The following is a 23967-nucleotide window of genomic DNA, read 5'->3' as shown; positions in this document are numbered from 1 at the left end:
GGATATATAGTTTCTTTGATTTGCTTTTCTTTATGTACATATAAGTATTTATTAACTCTTTACATAAGGTTACTTACATAACTCTAAATGTGGTTTAATGTTTGTAAGAATGATTTGATTTGCAGAAATACAGTGTTTGCAAATGTGTGATGGTTTGAATATGTGTCTGTGGCTTCAAGTTTCTTGTAATTCTTGTAATGGAAGAGCTCACTGGTAGGATGAAGACTAAATATTTCTCCTTCTGTGGTGGTATGATCTTTACATGTCTCTTCCAAGTACTATTTACTTTGTATTAGTTGCTTGTTCTTCCTATATTCAATATTTTGGAGAGGAAACCTGAAGATAGCTAGGAAATTGTACTATATTGCTAGGCTGCAACAACTCAGTTCAATAACACGTTCTGGTTTGACCCCATCTTCAACCTGATGATACACATATCTACTGACATGAACAGAGTCTCAAATAGATAAAGGTCAAAATGAACAAGCTCTAGTCTTTCTTTAAATCCATACTCAAGCTCAGCCTTTGCCTGGAAGCCCAAACCTTCAATCATCTCATCTGCTATCCCACCATCCGAGAGCTTTTTCTTCAATGTTGTAGCATTTACAACATAAGCATGGACTATATTTTACAACCAGAAGGCTCTGTCAGATATATTTTCTCAAGAGAGTGGAACGCAAGGTTTTGTAGGAAACCCTTGTATTATCATTTTGATGAAGTGTTGTAAAGCAGTATCTATTTAAAAGTTAAGAAACAGAACTTCATCCCACATACCAGTTAATATGGTCTCAAAATCCACACTGCTATCACATAAATTAGGCACTCACAAATATTCCATAATATAATGTGAATGTCGTGTTTCTTTGTCATGCTTATTTTTTTAATGTAATTTTTTCGATGTGGACCATTTTTAAAGTCTTTATTGAATTTGTTCAATATTGCTTCTGTTTTATGTTTTTTTGTTTTTTGGCCACAAGGCATGTGGGATCTTAGCTCCCTGACCCACACCCCCTGCACTGGAAGGTGAAGTCTTAACCACTGCATTGCCAGGGATGCCCCCTGTCATGCTTATATTGTGAGACTAAAGGGGAAAAAACACAAAATAAGGGAGAGCAGTTGAAGGACAAAGTTTAAACATACTGTTTTTTAATGTAAAAGGCAGTATGGGCTTGAAAAGATGTAGAGAGAGAAACATAATGAACCTGTCAATTCACTAAAATTCCAGCCCTCAAGATATAATCTTATGAAATGAAATATTACTTAATAAAAAGCAACATGAAGCCTCTTTCAAAAACTAGGGGAGGGGTGTCACATACAGGAAATGAAAAAATTTTCGACAAGGTGACCATTAGCAATTTAAAAAATTCCAACAAAGAGTTGAAGACCAAAGAATCACCATCATCACAGATTTTGGCTAATGGCATCCTTGACTGATACTTTAGTATTTCAAACATGACCTTCTGTGGAACCAAATGCTCCTCCTGGTTATGACAGTTTAACTTATTCATGGATAATATAAAGACTCCCAGCTTTAGACCTGGGATATCAAACAGTAACTGGAAGCAACGATGAGCATCAGTCTACACTCAGAGGGGAACTTACGGTCATTGCAGAGTGGCCCACTGAAGGAGGTCATGCTACAGTCACAGCTGAAGCCGTCCCACTGCTGCAAGCACACGCCTTGGTTGGAACATGAGTCCTCCTGGCAGGTTGTGCTGGGCCCTGAAAACAATCCAAAAGCAACTTGGGTTCTTTAAAAAAATCTAAAAGTGTTTCACACATGAGCTAGGTCACATTTAGTAGTTGCCAACACCTCAAAGTACATGACCAAACTAGTTTGGAAAGTTCTAGTTCACACACCTGAATTAGGAACAGAGAAGCTGTAATATAAAGGTTTCTCAAGTTTCAAATACAGGACAAAATACATTATAATAGTAAACTAGACCAGCAAATAGTAAAAGCAAGCACATAGCTTCTCGTATGATCATGGTAGCAGGTGATCTCATTCCTTCATCAATAATTCTCTCTCACTGTTTGGATTTTAGAAAAATGCATGGATCTCCTTAACTTCTGACCAATGGGTAGAGACACCATGAGAGATGGAGATTATAACTTCATGAAACTGAGATACAGATTAGCAAAAAAAAAAAAAAAAAAAAAAAAAAAGGAACCACTGAAGAGAGTTATACAAAAATGTCCTATAAGTTTCTAGAAGTTTTCCTGCACAAACTATGAATAAAGTTATGATTGCTGGGTGTTTTGGATAGGTATGTTGGCAAGTATCAATCCACATGCTTTAACAATTTCATGCAATTAAACATAAAACTAAAAACTCTGTATAAATGACATGCCCCCATGTAACATACAAGGAAAAAGAATGCTAGTCTATTTCTAAAGAATCATAACTAGAACACTGAAAAACAAAGAACTAAAAAAAGGATGATCAAAGCACTAAAGGTAATCACTATACAAACATTCAAGACTGAAAGCCTTTATGCAAACTATGCTACAAAATGAGGTTTCTTGCACAACATTCAAGAAGGGGAAAAATGAAAACTTCAAATAACAGTTACTGCAAAAATGTAAAAATGTTATTTTGAGGTTTCCACTGTGTATTATGGGGTTTCAGTCTTGTTTTATACACACAGGGCTATCTACCTTGCAAGTCAGCTTTCATCAATGCAACTTTGTCAGCAAAATTAAAAAAAAAAAAAAGCAAAATATATTAAATGTTAGTAAGCAATACTGAAATGGGGCAAACATAGAAGAACATTCAGATTCAAAAAAGCATGCTGCTGTAAAGGGGGAGAGAAATGCTATGTAGAGCAAACAAATTAATAATTAACAGCCATAAATCTTAAGAGAAGCCAAAACCAAGAAAGCGATAATTGATTAGAATTTCACTATATATGTATTTATATTACGGTTAACTGAGCCAATGACACAAAGTGACTGCACTGCTTAGCTGAAGATTTGTCACGTGCAGATACAGTGTAGACGATGGTCATTAGAAGACCAATTATCCCTTTCTATTTTTTTCCCTCTAGGTCTTTTATCTTGCTATTGTAGTTAAGGCTTAAAACTGTAATGCCAGCCATTCTCTGTCAACAGTTGGACCTTACAGTGACACCAAATTATCAAAGTGTATACACCATTTGGTAGATGAAAGAAAAACTAAAGTATGGAAGAAACAAATTGCAGTGTAATTCCCCATAAAGAAAATTCCTTTACAAGATTGCAACGTGGAGTATTTATCTTTGCTTTTACCAGACTGGGTATAGATTTCTTACAGATCTCAGAGTTACATCTATACTTTCTCTTCCTCTATAACTGTCTTCAACTCTTAAATACTGCTCTGTGAATATTTATTACAGTAGAACCTCATTAATAAGGGTTATCTTAGGTGGGAAGGGAACACCATCTACCTCAATACCTTTAGAGTATAAACTGAAGATATTTTCTAGTAAACACAATCTTAGGTTTTATGAAAATACAAAAATAGACACCAGACTAATTAGATGCTATTAACACTGAGAGCCTTTGAGGTAACTGCTCTAGTGAATACATGAGAATTATCTGTGATTAGATTTTGTACAAATTGATGTTCCTATAAACATCAATTTTAAACATCCTCCTTACAACCATAATTTTATTATAAATTTCTTAGTCACGGTATTCTTCATAAGAAGTTATTGAATGTAGCCTAAACATTCAATATGAATTTTTACAAATTCAGAAATCATAATACTGTAACTACTAATTATATAATAATAATAATAGTAATAATAATAATCAGTGTAGTAATAATAACAAAAATAATAGTCATTTTTAATAATAATAAAAATCTCCCAGGCCTGGGAGACCTGAATGGATGTAATAGTTTTTCTCACCTATTGCATCAAAGAACTAAGAGACACTAAATTGCTCAGTTTTTGTTTTTCTTCCAATCTGTGAGAGGTAAGTGGTCCAATGATCTTTATTCCATGGCATTAAAGACTGAAAATAATTAATATTTGTTTAAAAAAAAAAACTCAAAGCAATATTCCTTAGCACAGTCCTTCCTCTGGTACAAGCCCAGCCTGGGTCAGGGGTTGGGTTATCAAAGGATACTATTCCCCTGACTTGCCCAGCAGAAGGAAAGAGCAGGAGCAAGAACTGATGAAGAGCCATGTTTTTGTTTTTCTTTTTGCAAAAATTATCAGAAATACAATTGCAAAATAATGCTTAACTCTAAAAATGGTAAAATTGCAATTCTAAAAACTAACCTGCCTGCCCATATTGTAGAGCAGCCACTCAGAGTAGCTCCCAAGCCTTTATGTGAGCATAAAGACATGCTTTATTACGTTTTCCATTATCACAACACTCTTTATATATTCAGGTATTGCAAGTGAATGCATGCCTATGCCTGACAAGTCACATTTTTTAAAGTACTCACCTTCTTGAAAAATATTTACACATTGACAGTCATTTGCACAAGACAAAACCCTGAATTTATTTTTCCTTTTTAGTTATATAATGCCCTTTTTATTTTATCACTGAATAAAATTGGGAGCAAGCCACAAGGATATTTGTATTAAGTGGTTAAAAATAAGGATATGGGGGCCTCCCTGGTGGCGCGGTGGCTGAGAGTCCGCCTGCCGATGCAGGGGACACGGGTTCGTGACCCGGTCCGGGAAGATCCCACATGCCGCAGAGTGGTTGGGCCCGTGAGCCATGGCCACTGAGCCTGAGCGTCCAGAGCCTGTGCTCCACAACGGAAGAGGCCACCGCAGTGAGAGGCCCACGTACCACAAAAAATAATAATAATAACAATAATAATAATAATAAGGATGTTTGAAAAGGAAAGGAAAGTGAAGGTAAAACTACAATGTCTGGAAACCAAAGAAACAATAGAAGAAAGTGCTTAGATGCCCGGGATTTCAAGTAAGGCAAAATTGGGTTCAAAGCTTCCATCATCCACTTATGTGCAGTGTGACCTTAGGAAGGTCACCTCACACCTCTAAGGCTCAATTTACTCTTCTTAAAAAAAAAAAACAACAGTAATACCTAATTGATAGAGTTTTGGGAAATGAAATTGCATATGTAAACTTACTGCTACCAGTGCTTAACCGATGGTAGCTTTAATAGTGAAGTATTTCTGTAGCTTATAGTGCAATTCCAGTGTTGAATGTTATGAGTCTATGCAAGTGCCTAAATTAAAAATTGTTTCACTGACTTCATGTATGGAAGTTATCTTGACTCAGTATTGAGCTTAACTGAGCCTGATTATTGGTGGATTGCCAGTCTCTCTTTTCTCTTAAGTAAGCAGGTCAATGCCTTTCCAGGTAGTAATTTTCAAAGTCTGGTGTCAGACCAAAAGCAGCAGCATCATTTAGGAACTTGCTAGAAATGTAAATTCTAGAGCCCCATCCTAGACCTACTGAATCAGAAACCTTGGGTTGGTGTCAAGTAACATGGGTTTTAACAATTCTCCAGGTGATTCCAATACTTGCTCAAGTTGAGAAACATTAATGTAAAGGGAAAAGGACAAGGTAAGTTCCCTCTGCTAGCTAACGTGGTGTGTAAGTAAAATCAGCTATTACTCACTGAAATAAGTTAGAAAGGAAAGGCAGCAAGTGATTATTGAGAGAAGGCCAATGACTTTTTACATGAAAGAACTTTAGAGATTCGTGGGTCTTGGGTAGAAATGGTGGAAAATCTTGACAAGATATCATTTAGTGATGTCAAATTTAAACTATTTCTATTAATATGAAAGTTAAGTGATTCCAATGTGGTTTGAGCTCAAAATCCCATGAGAACAATCTTTAGAGAAATAATGTATTGAGTATCTAGAAGTTTACCACCAATCCTAAAAATACGTGTATCTCATCAATTACACCTCTGACAGGTACATCTGAGATTATTCCTAGGAACCACAGAGGACAGAAATAATCATACATTAAAAATTGTTAACCTTGACGTTGGAATGAAAAAAATCAGGGAAGTGTCAAGGCAGAAAGGCAGGAGCATGGCAACATTCTAAAAATAAAGGAAAAGGGAGTAAAAGAGGGTGAGAATTATTAAAGCTCAGATATTAAAGCAAACTAGATAAGGTAAGGAAGGAGCCAATGTCATAATCTACTGAATGATTTCAGATGTTCAAACCAGAGTTTAAAATTACCCAAGAAGATGTACAATCACCTCAACCAAATTGCTTATTAGGTTATGATGGAAAATAACACCAAATTTTATTTCTGTAAATACACTTTCTCAGTACATTTCTTATTAGTTTTCCCTTCCACTCACCCACTCACATTATGTGCCAGTGGTGGGAGGTCATGTGTGTGGGTTTGGTTTTCTATCTTGTGAGTGTTTAGCTGTGAATGTGTCTGTCTGCTCCCACCATTTCTTGTAGGTGAGAATTTACCGAGCAACTTGTAGAAAGGCCTATTTTTTTTTTTTTTTTGCGATACACGGGCCTCTCACTGTTGTGGCCTCTCCCGTTGCGGAGCACAGGCTAGGGAGGCGCAGGCTCAGCGTCCATGGCTCACGGGCCCAGCCGCTCCGCGGCATATGGGATCCTCCCGGTCCGGGGCACGAACCCGCGTCCCCTGCATTGGCAGGCGGACTCTCAACCACTGTGCCACCAGGGAAGCCCGAAAGGCCTATGTTTGAAAAATGTTCTTAGAAGATTTTGTAGTACCTTTAAAAAAAACAAAAAAAAAACCCCATATATTCTCACTTATTAGATCACCTCCAAGAATCAAAGTTATGTCCCACATTTTTGTCTCCATCCACTAGAGAGAATTTATTCACTTAACAATTTTGTTTCCTTTGTCAAATTGGTAAAAGGAGAAAACACATAGTTTCCCTTTGTTTCACAAAAGGACATTTATACCAAAATTTGAAACAAAGTAAATAAATAGAGCAAAACATTAAAAATGAACTCAACAAAGATTTCCATTAAATAATCTTATCCTCTGGCGTGATTAAAACACAATTTGAATTTCACCTGACTTTTCAGGGAAACATACGTTACAGAGAGAAAAAAATGTATTTCCAAATAAAAAATTTATAGGTACTTAGGTAATTGCTAAATCTAATAGCATTATTTTGGCTGAGAAGACATGATTCATAATCTCCTGGGAGACAGGAATTCACATCTTTCTTCGCTTCCCCCATATGAAATTTCCTTATGAATCTAAAATTTTCAAAATGGCCCAAACTGTATTCAACATTAAAAGAGAAGCAGCAACACATTCACAGCTACAAAATTCAGGATAATGTGATTAAATTGCATTTATGGAGGGAGAATTGGCTCAAATAACCTGAGGTGTTGAAGTGAAAATTATCTAAAATGAAAGTAGCAATCAAAAAGTACTCCTACAGATCTCAGTCTGATAGAGAACACAAAAGTACAGAAAGATACTTGAGCACAGTTCTGAAATATGGAATATTAGCTTTGGGTAATAGAAGAAACCAATTTTTGCTAAAACAAACTGATAATATATGAGAGACACTCTTGCTGCCAGGTAGAAACAAACCAAACCGTGATTTGAGAATGGGTATCTGAATGTTATTCTCTTGTTGTATCCTATTGAATGTAGATGTCAAAAAGCAGGCTCAAATTGATTAACATTTGCTGGAGTAAATACGTTTTTCTAGTCCAAGTGGAGTATCTATTTAATGCTATAACGAAAGCACTGCAGAAGTGATTAGCACACTAATTAGGTGAACTAAAGAATGCAAAGAAGCAGAATATAACAAGATGCATAGCTCCCATTTTATATCAGGCATTAGTCTAGGTTTGCAAACAGTCCAGAAAATTTAAGATTTATGGGATGAAAAGTTTAAAACATGAATAAGGACTTTTAAGCCGTAACTGGGGGTTTGGTCAATTGTCAGAAATGAAAATTTTGCCTGCCAGAGAATTTTGCTGTTCTCATTTATAGGTGGAATTAGAATTATTTTGAGTGTGATAACAAAGATCTAGTACCTTCACAGCCTCTCTCAATCTGTCCATTGCAGAAAAGAGCATCTGAGATGAGGTCTGGAAGCCGTCCATTTAGATCAACTGATGCCAGGCAGCCTTGAAAGCCCTCCTTGGCATGGACGAGTTTCGGCAAGGATTTATATGTTTCCTTGGCCACTCCTCCTATATACAAGTCACCTGTGGGAAGACAAAAATTTTGGTCACAAAAGTAACTTAACATTGACTTTAAACAACAGTAGAACACACAAAAAAATAGGTTTATTTTTCATTAAATTAATTTTAAAAAGTAAATTTATGACTATATATTTTCTTAAAAGTACAAAACAGGGGAAGATGGCAGAAGAGTAAGACGCGGAGATCACCTTCCTCCCCACATATACACCAGAAGTACATCTACACGTGGAACAACTCCTACAGAAAACCTACTAAACGCTGGCAGAAGACCTCAGGCCTCCCAAAAGGCAAGAAACCCCCCACGTACCTGGGTAAGGCAAAAGAAAAAACAGAGACAAAAGAATAGGGACAGGACCTGCACCAGTGGGAGGGAGCTGTGAAGGAGGAAAGCTTTCCACACACTAGAAGCCCCTTCGCGGATGCAGACGGCGGGTGGCGGAGGGGGAAGCTTCGAAGCCACGGAGGAGAGCGCAGCAACAGGGGTGCGGAAGGTAAAGCGCAGACATTCCCGCACAGAAGTTCAGTGCCGACCGTCACTCACCAGCCCGAGAGCCTTGTCTGCTCACCCGCCTGGGCGGGCGGGGCTGGGAGCTGAGGCTCGGGCTTCGGTCGCAGCGCCGGAAGAGGACTGGGGTTGGCGGCGTGAACACAGCCTGCAGGGGGTTAGTGCGCCATGGCTAGCCGGGAGGGAGTCTGGGGAAAAGTCTGGAGCTGCCGAAGAGGCGAGAGACTTTTTCTTCCCTCTTTGTTCCTGGTGCGCGAGGAGAGGGGATTAAGAGCGCTGCTTAAAGGAGCTCCAGAGACGGGCGCGAGCCGCGGCTAAAAGCGCGGACCCCAGAGACGGGCATGAGACGCTAAGGCTGCTGCTGCCGCCACCAAGAAGCCTGTGTGCGAGCACAGGTCACTATCCACACACCCCTTCCGGGGAGCCTGTGCGGCCTGCCACTGCCAGGGTCCCGGGATCCAGGGACAACTCCCCTGGGAGAACGCACGGCGCACCTCACGCTGGTGCAACGTCACGCCGGCCTCTGCCGCCGCAGGCCCGCCCCGCACTCCGTGCCCCTCCCTCCCTCCCGGCCTGAGTGAGCCAGAGCCCCCGAGTCAGCGGCTCCTTTAACCCCGTCCTGTCTGAGCAAAGAACAGACGCCCTCCGGCGACCTACACGCACGGGCGGGGCCAAATCCAAAGCTGAGCCCCTGGGAGCTGTGAGAATAAAGAAGAGAAAGGGAAATCCCTCCCAGCATCCTCAGAAGCAGCGGATTAAAGCTCCACAGTCAACTTGATGTACCCTGCATCTGTGGAATACATGAATAGACAACGAATCATCCCAAATTGAGGAGGTGGACTTTGGGAGCAAGATTTATGATTTTTTCCCCTTTTCCTGTTTTTGTGAGTGTGTATGTGTATGCTTCTGTGTGAGATTTTGTCTGTATAGCTTTGCTTCCACCATTTGTCCTAGGGTTCTATCTGTCCATTTTTTTGTTGTTATTTTAATTTTTTTCTTTTTTTCTCTTAATAATTTTTTATTCTAATAACTATTATATTTTATCTTTATTTTATTTTACTTTATCTCCTTTCTTTTTTCCTTCCTTCCCTCCTTCCTTCCTTCCTCCCTCCCTCCCTCCTTTCTTTCTTTCTTTCTACTTCTACTAATTCTTTCTTTCTACTTTTCCTCCCTTTTATTCTGAGCTGTGTGGATGAATGGCTCTTGGTGCTGCAGCCAGGAGTCAGTGCTGTGCCTCTGAGGAGGGAGAGCCAACTTCAGGACACTTGTCCACAAGAGACCTCCCAGCTCCACATAATATCAAATGGTGAAAATCTCCCAGAGATCTCCATCTCAACACCAGCACCCAGCTTCACTCTACGACCAGCAAGCTACAGTGCTGGACATCCTATGCCAAACAACTAGCAAGAAGGAACACAACCCCACCCATTAGCAGAGAGGCTGCCTAAAATCATAATAAGTCCACAGACACCCCAAAACACACCACCAGACGTGGACCTGCCCACCAGAAAGACAAGATCCAGCCTCATCCACCAGAACACAGGCACTAGTCCCCTCTACCAGGAAGCCTACACAACCCACTGAACCAACCTTAGCCACTGGGGAGAGACATCAAAAACAACGGGAACTACAAACCTGCAGCCTGCAAAAAGGAGACCCCAAACACAGTAAGATAAGCAAAATGAGAAGACAGAAAAACACACAGTAGATGAAGGAGCAAGATAAAAACCCACCAGACCTAACAAATGAAGAGGAAATAGGCAGTCTACCTGAAAAAAAATTCAGACTAATGATAGTAAAAATGATCCAAAATCTTGGAAATATAATACATAAAATGCAAGAAACATTTAACAAGGACACAGAAGAACTAAAGATGAAACAAACAACGATGAACAACACAATAAATGAAATTAAAAATACTCTAGATGGGATCAATAGCAGAATAACTGTGGCAGAAGAACAGATAAGTGACCTGGAAGATAAAATACTGGAAATAACTACTGCAGAGGAGAATAAAGAAAAAAGAATGAAAAGAACTGAGAACAGTCTCAGAGACCTCTGGGACAACATCAAATGCACCAACATTTGAATCATAGGGGTTCCAGAAGAAGAAGAGAAAAAGAAAGGGACTGAGAAAATATTTGAAGAGATTATAGTTGAAAACTTCCCTAATATGGGAAAGGAAATAGTTAATCAAGTCCAGGAAGCACAGAGAGTCCCATACAGGATAAATCCAAGGAGAAATACGCCAAGACACATATTAATCAAATGTCAAAAATTAAATACAAAGAAAACATATTAAAAGCAGCAAGGGGAAAACAACAAATGACACACAAGGGAATCCCCATAAGGTTAACAGCGGATCTTTCAGCAGAAACTCTGCAACCCAGAAGGGACTGGCAGGACATATTTAAAGTGATGAAGGAGAAAAACCTGCAACCAAAATTACTCTACCCAGCAAGGATCTCATTCACATTTGATGGAGAAATTAAAACCTTTAGACAAGCAAAAGCTGAGAGAGTTCAGCACCACCAAACCAGCTTTACAACAACTGCTAAAGGAACTTCTCTAGGCAAGAAACACAAGGGAAGGAAAAGACCTACAATAACGAACCCAAAACAATTTAGAAAATGGGAATAGGAACATACATATCAATAATTACCTTTAATGTAAATGGACTAAAAGCTCCCACCAAAAGACACAGATTGGCTGAATGGATACAAAAACAAGACCCATATATTTGCTGTCTACAAGAGACCCACTTCAGACCTAGAGACACATACAGACTGAAAGTGAGGAGATGGAAAAAGTTATTTCATGCAAATGGAAACCAAAAGAAAGCTGGAGTAGCAATTCTCATATCAGACAAAATAGACCTTAAAATAAAGACTATTAGAAGAGACAAAGAAGGACACTACATAATGATCAAGGGATCGATCCAAGAAGAAGATATAACAATTGTAAATATGTATGCACCCAACATAGGAGCACCTCAATACATAAGGCAAATACTAACAGCCATAAAAGGGGAAATCGACAGTAACATATTCATAGTAGGGGACTTTAACACCCCACTTTCACCAATGGACAGATCATCCAAAATGAAAATAAATAAGGAGACACAAGCTTTAAATGATACATTAAACAAGATGGACTTAACTGATATTTATAGGACATTCCATCCAAAAACAATAGAATACATATTTTTCTCAAGTGCTCATGGAACATTCTCCAGGATAGATCATACATTGGGTCACATATCAAGCCCTCGTAAATTTAAGAAAATTGAAATTGTATCAAGTATCTTTTCTGACCAAAACGCTATGAGACTAGAAATCAATTACAGGAAAAGATCTGTAAAAAATACATACACATGGAGGCTAAACAATACACTACTTATAACGAAGTGATCACTGAAGAAATCAAAGAGGAAATAAAAAAATACCTAGAAACAAATGACAATGGAGACACGACGACCCAAAATCTATGGGATGCAGCAAAAGCAGTTCTAAGAGGGAAGTTTATAGCAATACAATCCTACCTTAAGAAACAGGAAACATCTCAAATAAACAACCTAAACTTGCACCTAAAGCAATTAGAGAAAGAAGAACAAAAAAACCCCAAAGTTAGCAGAAGGAAAGAAATCATAAAAATCAGATCAGAAATAAATGAAAAAGAAAAGAAGGAAACAATAGCAAAGATCAACAAAACTAAAAGCTGGTTTTTTGAGAAGATAAACAAAATTGATAAACCATTAGTCAGACTCATCAAGAAAAAAAGGGAGAAGACTCAAATCAATAGAATTAGAAATGAAAAAGGAGAAGTAACAACTGACACTGCAGAAATACAAAAGATCATGAGAGATTACTACAAGCAACTCTATGCCAACAAAATGAACAACCTGGAAGAAATGGACAAATTATTAGAAATGCACAACGTGCCAAGACTGAATCAGGAAGAAATAGAAAATATGAACAGACAAATCACAAGCACTGAAATTGAAACTGTGATTAAAAATCTTACAACAAACAAAAGCCCAGGACCAGATGGCTTCACAGGCAAATTCTATGAAACATTTAGAGAAGAGCTAACACCTATCCTTCTCAAACTCTTCCAAAATATAGCAGAGGGAGGAACACTCCCAAACTCATTCTACGAGGCCACCATCACCCTGATACCAAAACCAGACAAGGATGTCACAAAGAAAGAAAACTACAGGCCAATATCACTGATAAACATAGATGCAAAAATCCTCAACAAAATACTAGCAAACAGAATGCAACAGCACATTAAAAGGATCATACACCATGATCAAGTGGGGTTTATTCCAGGAATGCAAGGATTCTTCAATATACGCAAATCTATCAATGTGACAAACCATATTAACCAATTGAAGGCAAAAAACCATATGATCATCTCAATAGATGCAGAGAAAGCTTTTGACAAAATCCAACACCCATTTATGAAAAAAACCCTGCAGAAAGTAGGAATAGAGGGAACTTTCCTCAACATAATAAAGGCCATATATGACAAACCCACAGCCAACTTCATCCTCAATGGTGAAAAACTGAAAGCATTTCCACTAAGATCAGGAACAAGACAAGGTTGCCCACTCTCACCATTCTTATTCAACATAGTTTTGGAAGTTTTAGCCACAGCAATCAGAGAAGAAAAGGAAATAAAAGGAATCCAAATCGGAAAAGAAGAAGTAAAGCTGTCGTTGTTTGCAGATGACATGATACTATACATAGAGAATCCTAAAGATGCTACCAGAAAACTACTAGAGCTAATCAATGAATGTGGTAAAGTAGCAGGATACAAAATTAATGCACAGAAATCTCTGGCATTCCTCTACACTAATGATGAAAAATCTGAAAGTGAAATCAAGAAAACACTCCCATTTACCATTGCAACAAAAAGAATAAAATATCTAGGAATAAACCTACCTAAGGAGACAAAAGACCTGTGTGCAGAAAATTATAAGACACTGATGAAAGAAATTAAAGATGATACAAATAGATGGAGAGATGTACCATGTTCTTGGATTGGAAGAATCAACATTGTGAAAATGACTCTACTACCTAAAGCAATCTACAGATTCAATGCAATCCCTATCAAACTACCACTGGCATTTTTCACAGAACTAGGACAAAAACGTTCACAATTTGTATGGAAACACAAAAGACCCCGAATAGCCAAAGCAATCTTGAGAACGAAAAACGGAGCTGGAGGAATCAGGCTCCCTGACTTCAGACTATACTACAAAGCTACAGTAATCAAGACAGTATGGTACTGGCACAAAAACAGAAATATAGATCAATGGAACAGGATAGAAAGCCCAGAGATAAACCCACACACATATGGTCACCTTATCTTTGATAAAGGAGGCAGGAATGTACAGTGGAGAAAGGACAGCCTCTTCAATAAGTGGTGCTGGGAAAACTGGACAGGTACATGTAAAAGTATGAGATTAGCTCACTCCCTAACACCATACACAAAAATAAGCTCAAAATGGATTAAAGACCTAAATGTAAGGCCAGAAACTATCAAACTCTTAGAGGAAAACATAGGCAGAACACTCTATGACATAAATCACAGCAAGATCCTTTTGGACCCACCTCCTAGAGAAATGGAAATAAAAACAAAAATAAACAAATGGGACCTAATGAAACTTCAAAGCTTTTGCACAGCAAAGGAAACCATAAACAAGACCAAAAGATAACCCTCAGAATGGGAGAAAATATTTGCAAATGAAGCAACTGACAAAGGATTAATCTCCAAAATTTACAAGCAGCTCATGCAGCTTAATAACAAAAAAACAAACAACCCAATCCAAAAATGGGCAGAAGACCTAAATAGACATTTCTCTAAAAAAGATATACAGACTGCCAACAAACACATGAAAGAATGCTCAACATCATTAATCATTAGAGAAATGCAAATCAAAACTACAATGAGATATCATCTCACACCAGTCAGACTGGCCATCATCAAAAAATCTAGAAACAATAAATGCTGGAGAGGGTGTGGAGAAAAGGGAACACTCTTGCACTGCTGGTGGGAATGTGAATTGGTTCAGCCACTATGGAGAACAGTATGGAGGTTCCTTAAAAAACTACAAATAGAACTACCATATGACCCAGCAATCCCACTACTGGGCATATACCCTGAGAAAACCATAATGCAAAAATAGTCATGTACCAAAATGTTCATTGCAGCTCTATTTACAATAGCCCGGAGATGGAAACAACCTAAGTGCCCATCATCGGATGAATGGATAAAGAAGATGTGCAATGGAATATTACTCAGCCATAAAAAGAAACGAAATTGAGCTATTTGTAATGAGGTGGATAGACCTAGAGTCTGTCATACAGAGTGAAGTAAGTCAGAAAGAGAAAGACAAATACCGTATGCTAACACATATATATGGAATTTAAGGAAAAAAAAATGTCATGAAGAACCTAGGGGTAAGACAGGAATAAAGACACAGACCTACTGGAGAACGGACTTGAGGATATGGGGAGGGGGAAAGGTGAGCTGTGACAAATCGAGAGAGAAGCATGGACATATATACACTAACAAACGTAAGGTAGATAGCTAGTTGGAAGCAGCCGCATAGCACAGGGATATCAGCTCGGTGCTTTGTGACCGTCTGGAGGGTTGGGATAGGGAGGGTGGGAGGGAGGGAGACGCAAGAGGGAAGAGATATGGGAACATATGTATATGTATAACTGATTAAGTTTGTTATAAAGCAGAAACTAACACACCATTGTAAAGCAATTATACTCCAATAAAGATGTAAAAAAAAAAAGTACAAAACAATAGAGGTGTTTCAATAATACATCATCACTGGAAGAAATTTCTAGAAGCTATTCCCACAGAGAACTTAAGTGAGTTCGATACAGTGTGGCCAAATGGAAAGAACATGTACCATGAAGTGGTCCCTGAATTATTGGGTTGGCCAAAAAGTTCGTTCACATTTTTCCATAAAATGTTATGGAATAACCCAAAAGAATTTTTTGGCCAACCCAATAAAATCCAAGTCAAGTTATTTACCGACTCTATGGCTTTGAGCTTTTTTTTTTTTTTTTTTTTTTACTTTCTCTGATCATTAGTAATCTCATTTCTAAAATGGGAGCAATAAAACCTATTCCATAGTGGTGTGTGAGGATTAAATGAGATAAAATAATGGAAAGAATCTATCAGAATGAAAATATGTAGTAGATGTTAGCAGGTGTTATTATTATCAAATCTACATTCTGCTTAGAGAGTTCTAGGCCTTTCTGTTAACTAGAAGTTCCATGAATTCTAAATGTCTAATGTCTAAAATTGCCTTTTCTAGTATGCTTGAACCTATTATCCTTGCCTGCACCTAACTTATTCACTAACTCACTCCCATAGTAGACTATATATACATGAATATTCCATCCCTTTTCAAGTATTTCATCTTTTAGGTAAAGGCATACCACTCTGAATTCTTTATGCTGTTCTGGGATCTACTGACAAGTTATCAATTAATTTTTCCCAATTTTATTACAGTTTCTAGTGGGACACTTTGCTCTGCTTGTCATCTTCATGTCTCTACGTTTAAGATTTCCCAACTTTATGGACAACTACTTAAAAAAAGACTGCAATCCAAGTTTGATTCTGTTTCTTTTCTATTAAAGATTATTCATCATATCTGTATAGCACTGAGTAGATGTAATTAACTGACTCTAGTAAACAATCAATGCAGAACATAAGGAGGGTGACCCCAAATTTCCATAATATCCTACTCCTGTTTACAAGTCCTGGTAACATATTCTATTTAGCTACTTACTCCTCTGACTTTGCATTGTCATTTGGATTTTCGCTCTCACGTTAACCATTTTATTTAACTTTCATGTTACCTGATACCTTCTCCCACTGTAACACAAAACTCCTATATTCCTAATGTTCTCTGGGCCCCTTTGTATTGTTTTCATGGGACTTGGGAGGAAGGAGAACTGATACACATGCTGATGCTCACACTGTTTGTTAAATCATGAGTAATAAAGTGCTTGGTGTCTGACCCAGAAAGCTTGTGTCTTCTGCCACCACCCATAAAACAGTAATAGGCTAACCTGGTAAGTAGGGTAAAAATCAAGCAACACACAGAACACTGCTGATTGTACTGATGAGAAAACTGAGCTTGCTTAAAGTCATTTAGCCATAAAAACTGAGAACTGGGCTTCCTGGTGGTGCAGTGGTTGAGTGTCCGCCTGCCGATGCAGGGGACACAGGTTCGTGACCCGGTCCGGGAAGATCCCACATGCCGCAGAGCGGCTGGGCCCGTGAGCCATGGCCGCTGAGCCTGCGCGTCCGGAGCCTGTGCTCCGCAACGGGAGAGGCCACAACAGTGAGAGGCCCGCGTACCGCAAAAAAAGAAACAAAACAAAACAACAAAAAACAAAACTGAGAACTTAGGTCCCTGACCTACTAACTAGAGCTCTAAGTATTACACTAGGATGCCACTGATCCTGCACAGTTTGTACTGAAGGTACTGGATATGCCTACTTCCCTCACCTTTTAAATAAAAGGAAACATCTATTGACTATTAACCATCATTCTTAATATTAAAGGAAAGCATGTTTTTGATCTGAAATAGGATACTATTTTTGAAACATTTGATTTTTCCCTTCCATATTTCCTTTCTCTCCTTAGTCTTTTCTCTCACTTAAATTTCAAGTGATTGTGTTTTATTTGCCTCAGAGACCAAAGATATAAAGTTATCTTTATGTATTTGATCCTTAAAATTCAAGACTCTTAGAGGAGTGAAACAGACAGAATATACAGGCAAGTACATGAGAAGAGTAAAGCTTTCCTGCCCCTCATGTGGGCAAGCAGGAGAGAAAGTTGGAGGAGAAGAAGTTTGAATATAGTCGTTGCCCAGTAGAGGACATAGTGATCTGACTTGAGGCCTGAGCCCTGGTGGATGCCAAAACCTCATGTAGGTTGAGGAAAGTAATATTGATCTGTGTGCATTTCCTCAAGAGAACCCAGAGGCAGCAGTGATATCCTTGAGAAGAAATAGATGCATAGTAGATTCAGACATGCTGGGAGCTTTCTTAGCCTGACAGAACTTTTCATATCCCCTTGTGGTGTGGCAGCAACAGAACAATTCCCAGAGCAGAACAGGAGCAAGCAGAAAAAACCTGGCCTGAGGAGGTCATGCACACAAGAAAGAAGATGCTGGGTAGCAATTCAGTGGGCACCTAAGCAATTAATATAGAATATTTGAGACCAACTCCTGTGCAATCTCTCTACCTCCCCAGATACTGGTACAATGGAAGCCCCCCACCCCCAAATCATCTAGACATAATCCCAAGGAAATAAGGGAACTGAAATTGCCTGAGATTACAGTTTCACTAACAAAGAATCAGACCTCAAAACAGAAACCAAGGTGAGTTATATGAAAGTAGAGAAAGTGACCTTTCTTGCTCGTCTGAGATTGTGGGCTGAACTTTCTGCTATTACATATCAAATAGCAATGCAAGGAAGTGCTCCCTGCATTCATTTGCTGAACTAAATTTGTTAGGAAATGTCAGCTTTCCTCTGGGCCTAATGACTGTAGTATTAGAGAACAGTGGGAGTCGAATTAAGAATTCTCGTCCCTGCTTCGGGTTTTTCAGATGTAGAACTTAGTACTCAAAGTTACGTATGGGATGCTATATATGTGACAACCCATCTTCCTCTTTCTGATTGTAACCTCCTGGAGGATAGAGGTTGTGTCTGTGTCTTAGATTCTCCCACAGTGCCTAGTACTGGACTACAAGCACAGTAGGCAATCAATAAATATTGTCAGTCAACGGATGGATTGAAGTCACAGTAGATAAGAATCAGAAAAGAAAGAAGGATGGTAAGGCAGCACATAGGGAGAGAGCTAATCCTAAAATGCACTTACTTCCTTTCCCCATTTCCTGCTACTTCCTACTTTTTTTCCTATCAGCACACTTACTTGCCCAAATCAGTTTTTAAAGCTTATTGAGGAAAAGTAGTAATCTTTCCCTTGTGTTGTTAAAGAGCAGAAAATATTGATTCGAGCCGTGCAGGATATAAGCCTCAGACGTACCAAGGTGGATGAGTTTGGCTTTATAAGCAAGGGACTCATTCTTATTTTCATTACTGAAGCTGCTGCACTTAGCACCACAACTTAATACCATCTTTATAAACTCTTCATATAGCAGAGAGTGGTCTTAAGTCTCCCACAGGATTGCCATAGGAAGAGAACAAAGGAAACCTTTAAGTGGCCTGAGCCCTGTGTAACATTAGCACTTCATCAAAGATGCACCTTCTCCTTTTCATCCGTGGGGTGATGGAAGGAAAATGACCCATTAGCACTAATGGGATCTTGAAGGCAAAATCCTGTGCATGGCAAGGAAGCTAGGCTTTTTAATGACCCAGTGTATGAACGAGAGCCAGGATGGACATCCAGTAACAGTCAGTTTCCTATGGACTTGAAGCCATGCTGGTACCCCTCCTTCAAGCTATGAGTGGTTGATTTTTATTCATATTATTTAAGTAGGCCATGTATGCAACTGACAAGGAAATGATGGAGCTGTGGCAGAAGAAGGTGCAAAGAATATGTACAGAGCCAGATAATCTCAAACATTTGGGGAGTGGGCTTTTAAAAAAAATATCAAGAAACCCTTATCTTTGTCCTAGTGTGGAGTGTGTGTGTGTGTGTGTGTGTGTGTGTGTGTGAGTGTGTAACGGCCCCCCTCTCAAGAATGTCATCTGTGGAATGATCTGAGATGATATCCAAGTATCCATTTCCCAGTAGTTGGGCAGTAATGAGTAGGGAATAGCACACAAGCTTCTTAGTTATAATTGGCTACAAAAGAATGAGAAGTACAGGTTGTCCCCGTGTTTCTAGTATAATTAGAGCGACAAGATGTCAAACGTACAAGTCTTATTTTCTTTGACTTACTTTAGACGCATTTGTGTACTTGAAGTGTGCCCTGCACTATACAATAAGCAGCTCGAGAGCTTTCTTTGACATACTCAGTTCGAATCCCAGCAGCACTGAATCTGGTAACATAAATGGAACAATCCCTTGCTAAATATCTTCTATTTTGATATAAACAGACTGAGACACAAGAATTCTGTGAAGCCCGAGGGACTGGTTGTAAGGTTCAGGCTAAATGTGCCTTATAAAATCAGAGAAATAAAAGGATTTTATGGACATCAGTTGTAAGCTGAAGTATCATGAGCGAGTTTAGACCAAAAGAAAGTATAGGATACATTACTTTGTAATGACATAAATGAAGGTGCCAAACATGGGGAACAGCACAAATGTACCAAGAAGACAAAATTAATACAGCATTCAAAAAAGAGCACAAAAGGCTGGGATGGGCTGGAAAAGAAGAATTATCAAAGGGACCATGGTAAATAATGTTGGATAAAAAAAGTCAAAGGAAAGGTTTGAGTAACATGATAGAATTTGTGACTACTGTTTTTTTTTTTTTTTTTTTTTTTTTAAAGGCAATGAGAAGTCCAAAAATAAAAGCCATGCAGGCTAGGAGATGAGGGAATTTGAAACAGTAATAATTAACAGTAATAATAATAATAATTAACAGTAATAATAAACAGTAATAATTTGGAGAGAAGAGATGAAACTGCATTTAACATTAAACATGTGTAATTTGAGTAGGAGTGTCCTACAGGGATGATATGAACTGGGGGCTTAGGGATGCTGGGGCTGGAAGGCCTGGCTTGGGAGCCATCAACCAAAAGCAGAAAAATGAAGTGGTGTAGGAGGTTTTCTCTTCTCTTAAAACAGGGAGCATGAGGCAGTTAGAGCAAGGACTCTGAGCTCTACAGCAGCAGAATGCCCGCGTCAAGGTATAATTAGTTCTTTGACTCAGCTTTCCTGTTTATCCATATGTATTTTTTAGTGCCTCTTAAACATCTCAGTTTCATTTTAATTAAAAAGAGCATATATAAAAAGGACAACTGCTTTGGATAGCTAAAACTCTAGGGAAACTTAAGGAGGCTCCCACAATCTCTTACAAGTGGCATTTGAAAAAAAAAAACCTGGAGCAATACACACTGTCTGACTTTCCTACTGGCCAGACTGGAGAAAGTACAATTCTGGAGGCTCTGCTCAGAGGATTTGACTTTGGACAGCAAATTGGGAGACTTCGCTAACATTCCTCTCAATTCTTGTTGTGATTGGCTGGTAGAAAAAGTACAATCAGGCTGGGCTAGTTTCTCAGAGTTATTCTGCAGGAAAGATGCCCTTCCTTACATCAGAGAACAATCAAAATCTGCCTCCGCCTCGATTTGTATCTTTATCTTTAATTTTAATCTTTTGTTACACATCCACAAATGAACATCGGCAGGTTGGATCTTGACCATATAAGTTAATGCAGGCTTTCTTTGGGAGGCAAATTAAATGTAATCCTCTCTTTATAACAGGTGTGCCCTGTTAGACAGAAGAAAAATCATCTCTAGTCCCTGGAGAACAAGCACAAACTTATTTACTTCATGTTTTTTCTGGGTAGAAAGCCAACGTTACTATTTCCTGTGATTGCTTAAATAAGTGATGTTACATTACGAGAAGCAAAAGCATGGGAAATTGTTAATATTTCTCTAACACATTTGAACCTAAGAGTAGATAAATGAATACGTTCATAACAATGATCAGTTTGGATTGAACAACAAACACCATCCAAAACCACATCTAAGTTCAGGGCACACCAAGTAGTCATTATTGAAGTCGAAGTTGGCAATTCAGGTGGATGTTTTGCTCTGAAACGCTAGACCTGTGCCCTCCATAGATCTCTATGAAAAATCAGGTTAATTTTAGAAATTCAGTGGTCATAAGTTTGATTTATTAGATATTGTCTAAATTCTCTACACCTTAGTCTTCCTTGGTGCATAAAGGGTTTAATCCTAGAATAACCTGTTCTTACTTCTAGGAAATACCTGCAAATCCTTATCTTTAGTCCTATCCCGATTTTCTAAGTTCAGCCTAAAAACAAACCATCATCTTCCCCCCCTCCCCACACTGGGAAATTACTTCTAGACTTCCCTGTTTTATAGCAATCACATTTCTAGTCTCCCTATTACCCAAACTGAAATTAATTTCAATATCATTTTTAACTCCATTCTATTTCTTATACCTTACACTCAAATTATTGCTGAGAACTTTGATGTGGATGACTCAACTTGGCCAATACTTCTGACATCTGTGCCTCCATTTTCCTTTCCTTTTCCAGTTCTTATCTTCCTTTCCCCACGTACACCTTTTATGCAGTAACCCATTACCTGGTGTCCCTGCCTCTATCCATCCTCCCTCCCATCGTGCCCTTACTGTGTTCTGATTTCTTTAATACATCCCGCTGGTTTCTAAATAAAGTGTGAGGCTCAGGGTGGTCAAGATTTTGAGATATCCTCCCTCAGTAACTTTTTCTAAACTTTGAACAATGTCTCCCCAACAATTTTTGCCAGGGAGAGAATTAGGCTAACATCAATCCTCTACCTATATTTTAATCTTTAGTCAAACTGTATTTTTCACCATTTCTCCAATACTGCACGGTTACTGTTCCATCACTTTTCACAGTACATTACTTCCATCATGAGTGTCTTTCCCCTTCCAATGTTCCATTTCAAAGCCTGATGCAATTTCGGGGTCTCAACTCAAATTCCACCTTGTTAATGTGTTTTCTCAGTCATACGCAAGTATGATCTTTGAATCCCCGTAATATTTTGAACCTCTTATCTGACAATTAGCATTTCCTTCCCAGTTCTCTGTGTGGATATCTTGCCTTCCCATTATTTTATAAATTCCTTGAAGAAAGCATCATAAGCGAAGCACCTTTTTAGTCTCATTTTTACTTAGCACTCACTAATTATTTGCTGACTCATTGAATGAATGGATGAATTAGCAGTTTTCATTCAATAAATAATCATTTGAACAATAAGGACATAGTGAAGGTTCCCTGGTTCCCTACACCTGAGAAATAATGAATGAAGTTAATTGTGGGGCATTTTTCTTCTACTGACCGCTTTCTTGAAGTCACCCAGCTCGTTAAGAGGGTTCAATGCAGTGACATTTTTTTCCATTCTGACAGTGTAATTCAGGAACAATTTTAACCAACATGTGTTGAATTCATTTGCAGAGAGAGGCAGACAAAGATAGAGGTACAGAAATAGTTTAGGGTATCAATGTGTGGTGATGAGAACCTATTCATGAATCTCTTCAGCAGTTAAAATAAATGCCAAAATCTTTGTGGGAAATTACATTTCAGCCTATCCTGTACCTCTACCTCAGTCTATCTCTGGCCATTCTGTCATTCTCTGTGTTGCCCCATATACAAATATAACGTAACTCATGTGGCCTCCCTAGGCACACTCCCCACTATGGACACTTTACACTATTTCTCCAGGTGCTTCTACTTTGTTACACTGTTATCTTTACAGAGAGGTGGGGATTTATTGTTTGTGGTCATAGAACAGAGCCAAGTTAACTGCGTGGACCCCTGATGCTTTGCCCTGGTACATCTGTTAATCCCTATGTGCACTTCCTGTGGGTTTGCAGATGTCTCTCTCCATCTAGCCTGTGGACTGCCACTCCAGGATTCCTGGTATTAGATTCCCTCTGGTCTCCTGCTTCTAGCTCTTAGGTCCTTGCCAGCCACAGGTATCCCTGATTCCATAGCAGGCTCCCATATCCAACAGTTTGTATATTGTTTTCACTACAAAGGCACTGAATTTCACAAAAATCACTGAGACAACTGAATTTAAATGTACAGAGCCCGAACCGAGTGAGAGCGCGCCTCATCACTGCTTTGAGTCCTTCATGATCAGTGCAAGCTTTGCCATGGTCAAAACCAGAAAAGACAGCTCTGACTTTATCATTATAACAATAACTGACATCGGTGTAGTGCCCTAAACTTTACTGAGCACTTGCACATAGGCATTGTCATTTGGTTTTCACGCGATGAGCTACAGAAAGAATAAAGGTTATCATGGACACGTATCCCAGACAAAGACACTATGGTTCAGTGCTACAACACCAGAAAAATGGCAGGGTCCGATTCCAAGCCCACGTCTCCTGAATCCATGATAATTTTCACTTAATCTGCACTAGTTTACACACTGTATAATCCACGTGGTGAGTGGCCAATTTGTACAGCTCCACTGCTACAAAATACAGGAATGTTTTGGAGTAACTTGGCCAGTGGAGAAAAGTAATGGTGATAAATGTTCACAGAGTCCAAGCCAAATAACACAGATTCCCAGGATGATGTGGGACGTATCTGCACGCTCACTGAGTAATCTCATGAAAATA

General features: G+C 38.8%; 1 protein-coding gene across 17 annotated transcripts in view; it reads right to left on the bottom strand.

The window, feature by feature from the left end:
- The window catches only part of NRXN1 (neurexin 1), a 1122104-nt gene that overhangs the window by 534976 nt on the left and 563161 nt on the right, over positions 1 to 23967 (bottom strand). For 16 of the 17 annotated variants that reach the window (XM_060170168.1, XM_060170152.1, XM_060170157.1 and 13 more), the window contains 2 exons: positions 7976 to 8149; positions 1603 to 1722 (listed from right to left, as the gene is read on the bottom strand). In XM_060170168.1, coding sequence (XP_060026151.1) covers positions 1603 to 1722; positions 7976 to 8149 — 294 coding nt within the window. Of the gene's footprint in view, positions 1 to 1602; positions 1723 to 2658; positions 2686 to 7975; positions 8150 to 23967 lie in introns of all 17 variants that reach the window. The other variant, XM_060170151.1, reaches the window with a different exon arrangement.

Source organism: Lagenorhynchus albirostris, chromosome 13 (assembly GCF_949774975.1).
Source record: "Lagenorhynchus albirostris chromosome 13, mLagAlb1.1, whole genome shotgun sequence".
Lineage (NCBI taxonomy): Eukaryota > Metazoa > Chordata > Mammalia > Artiodactyla > Delphinidae > Lagenorhynchus > Lagenorhynchus albirostris.
Note: the sequence above shows the minus strand (reverse complement) of the source record. Positions and strands in the feature narration are given on the sequence as shown.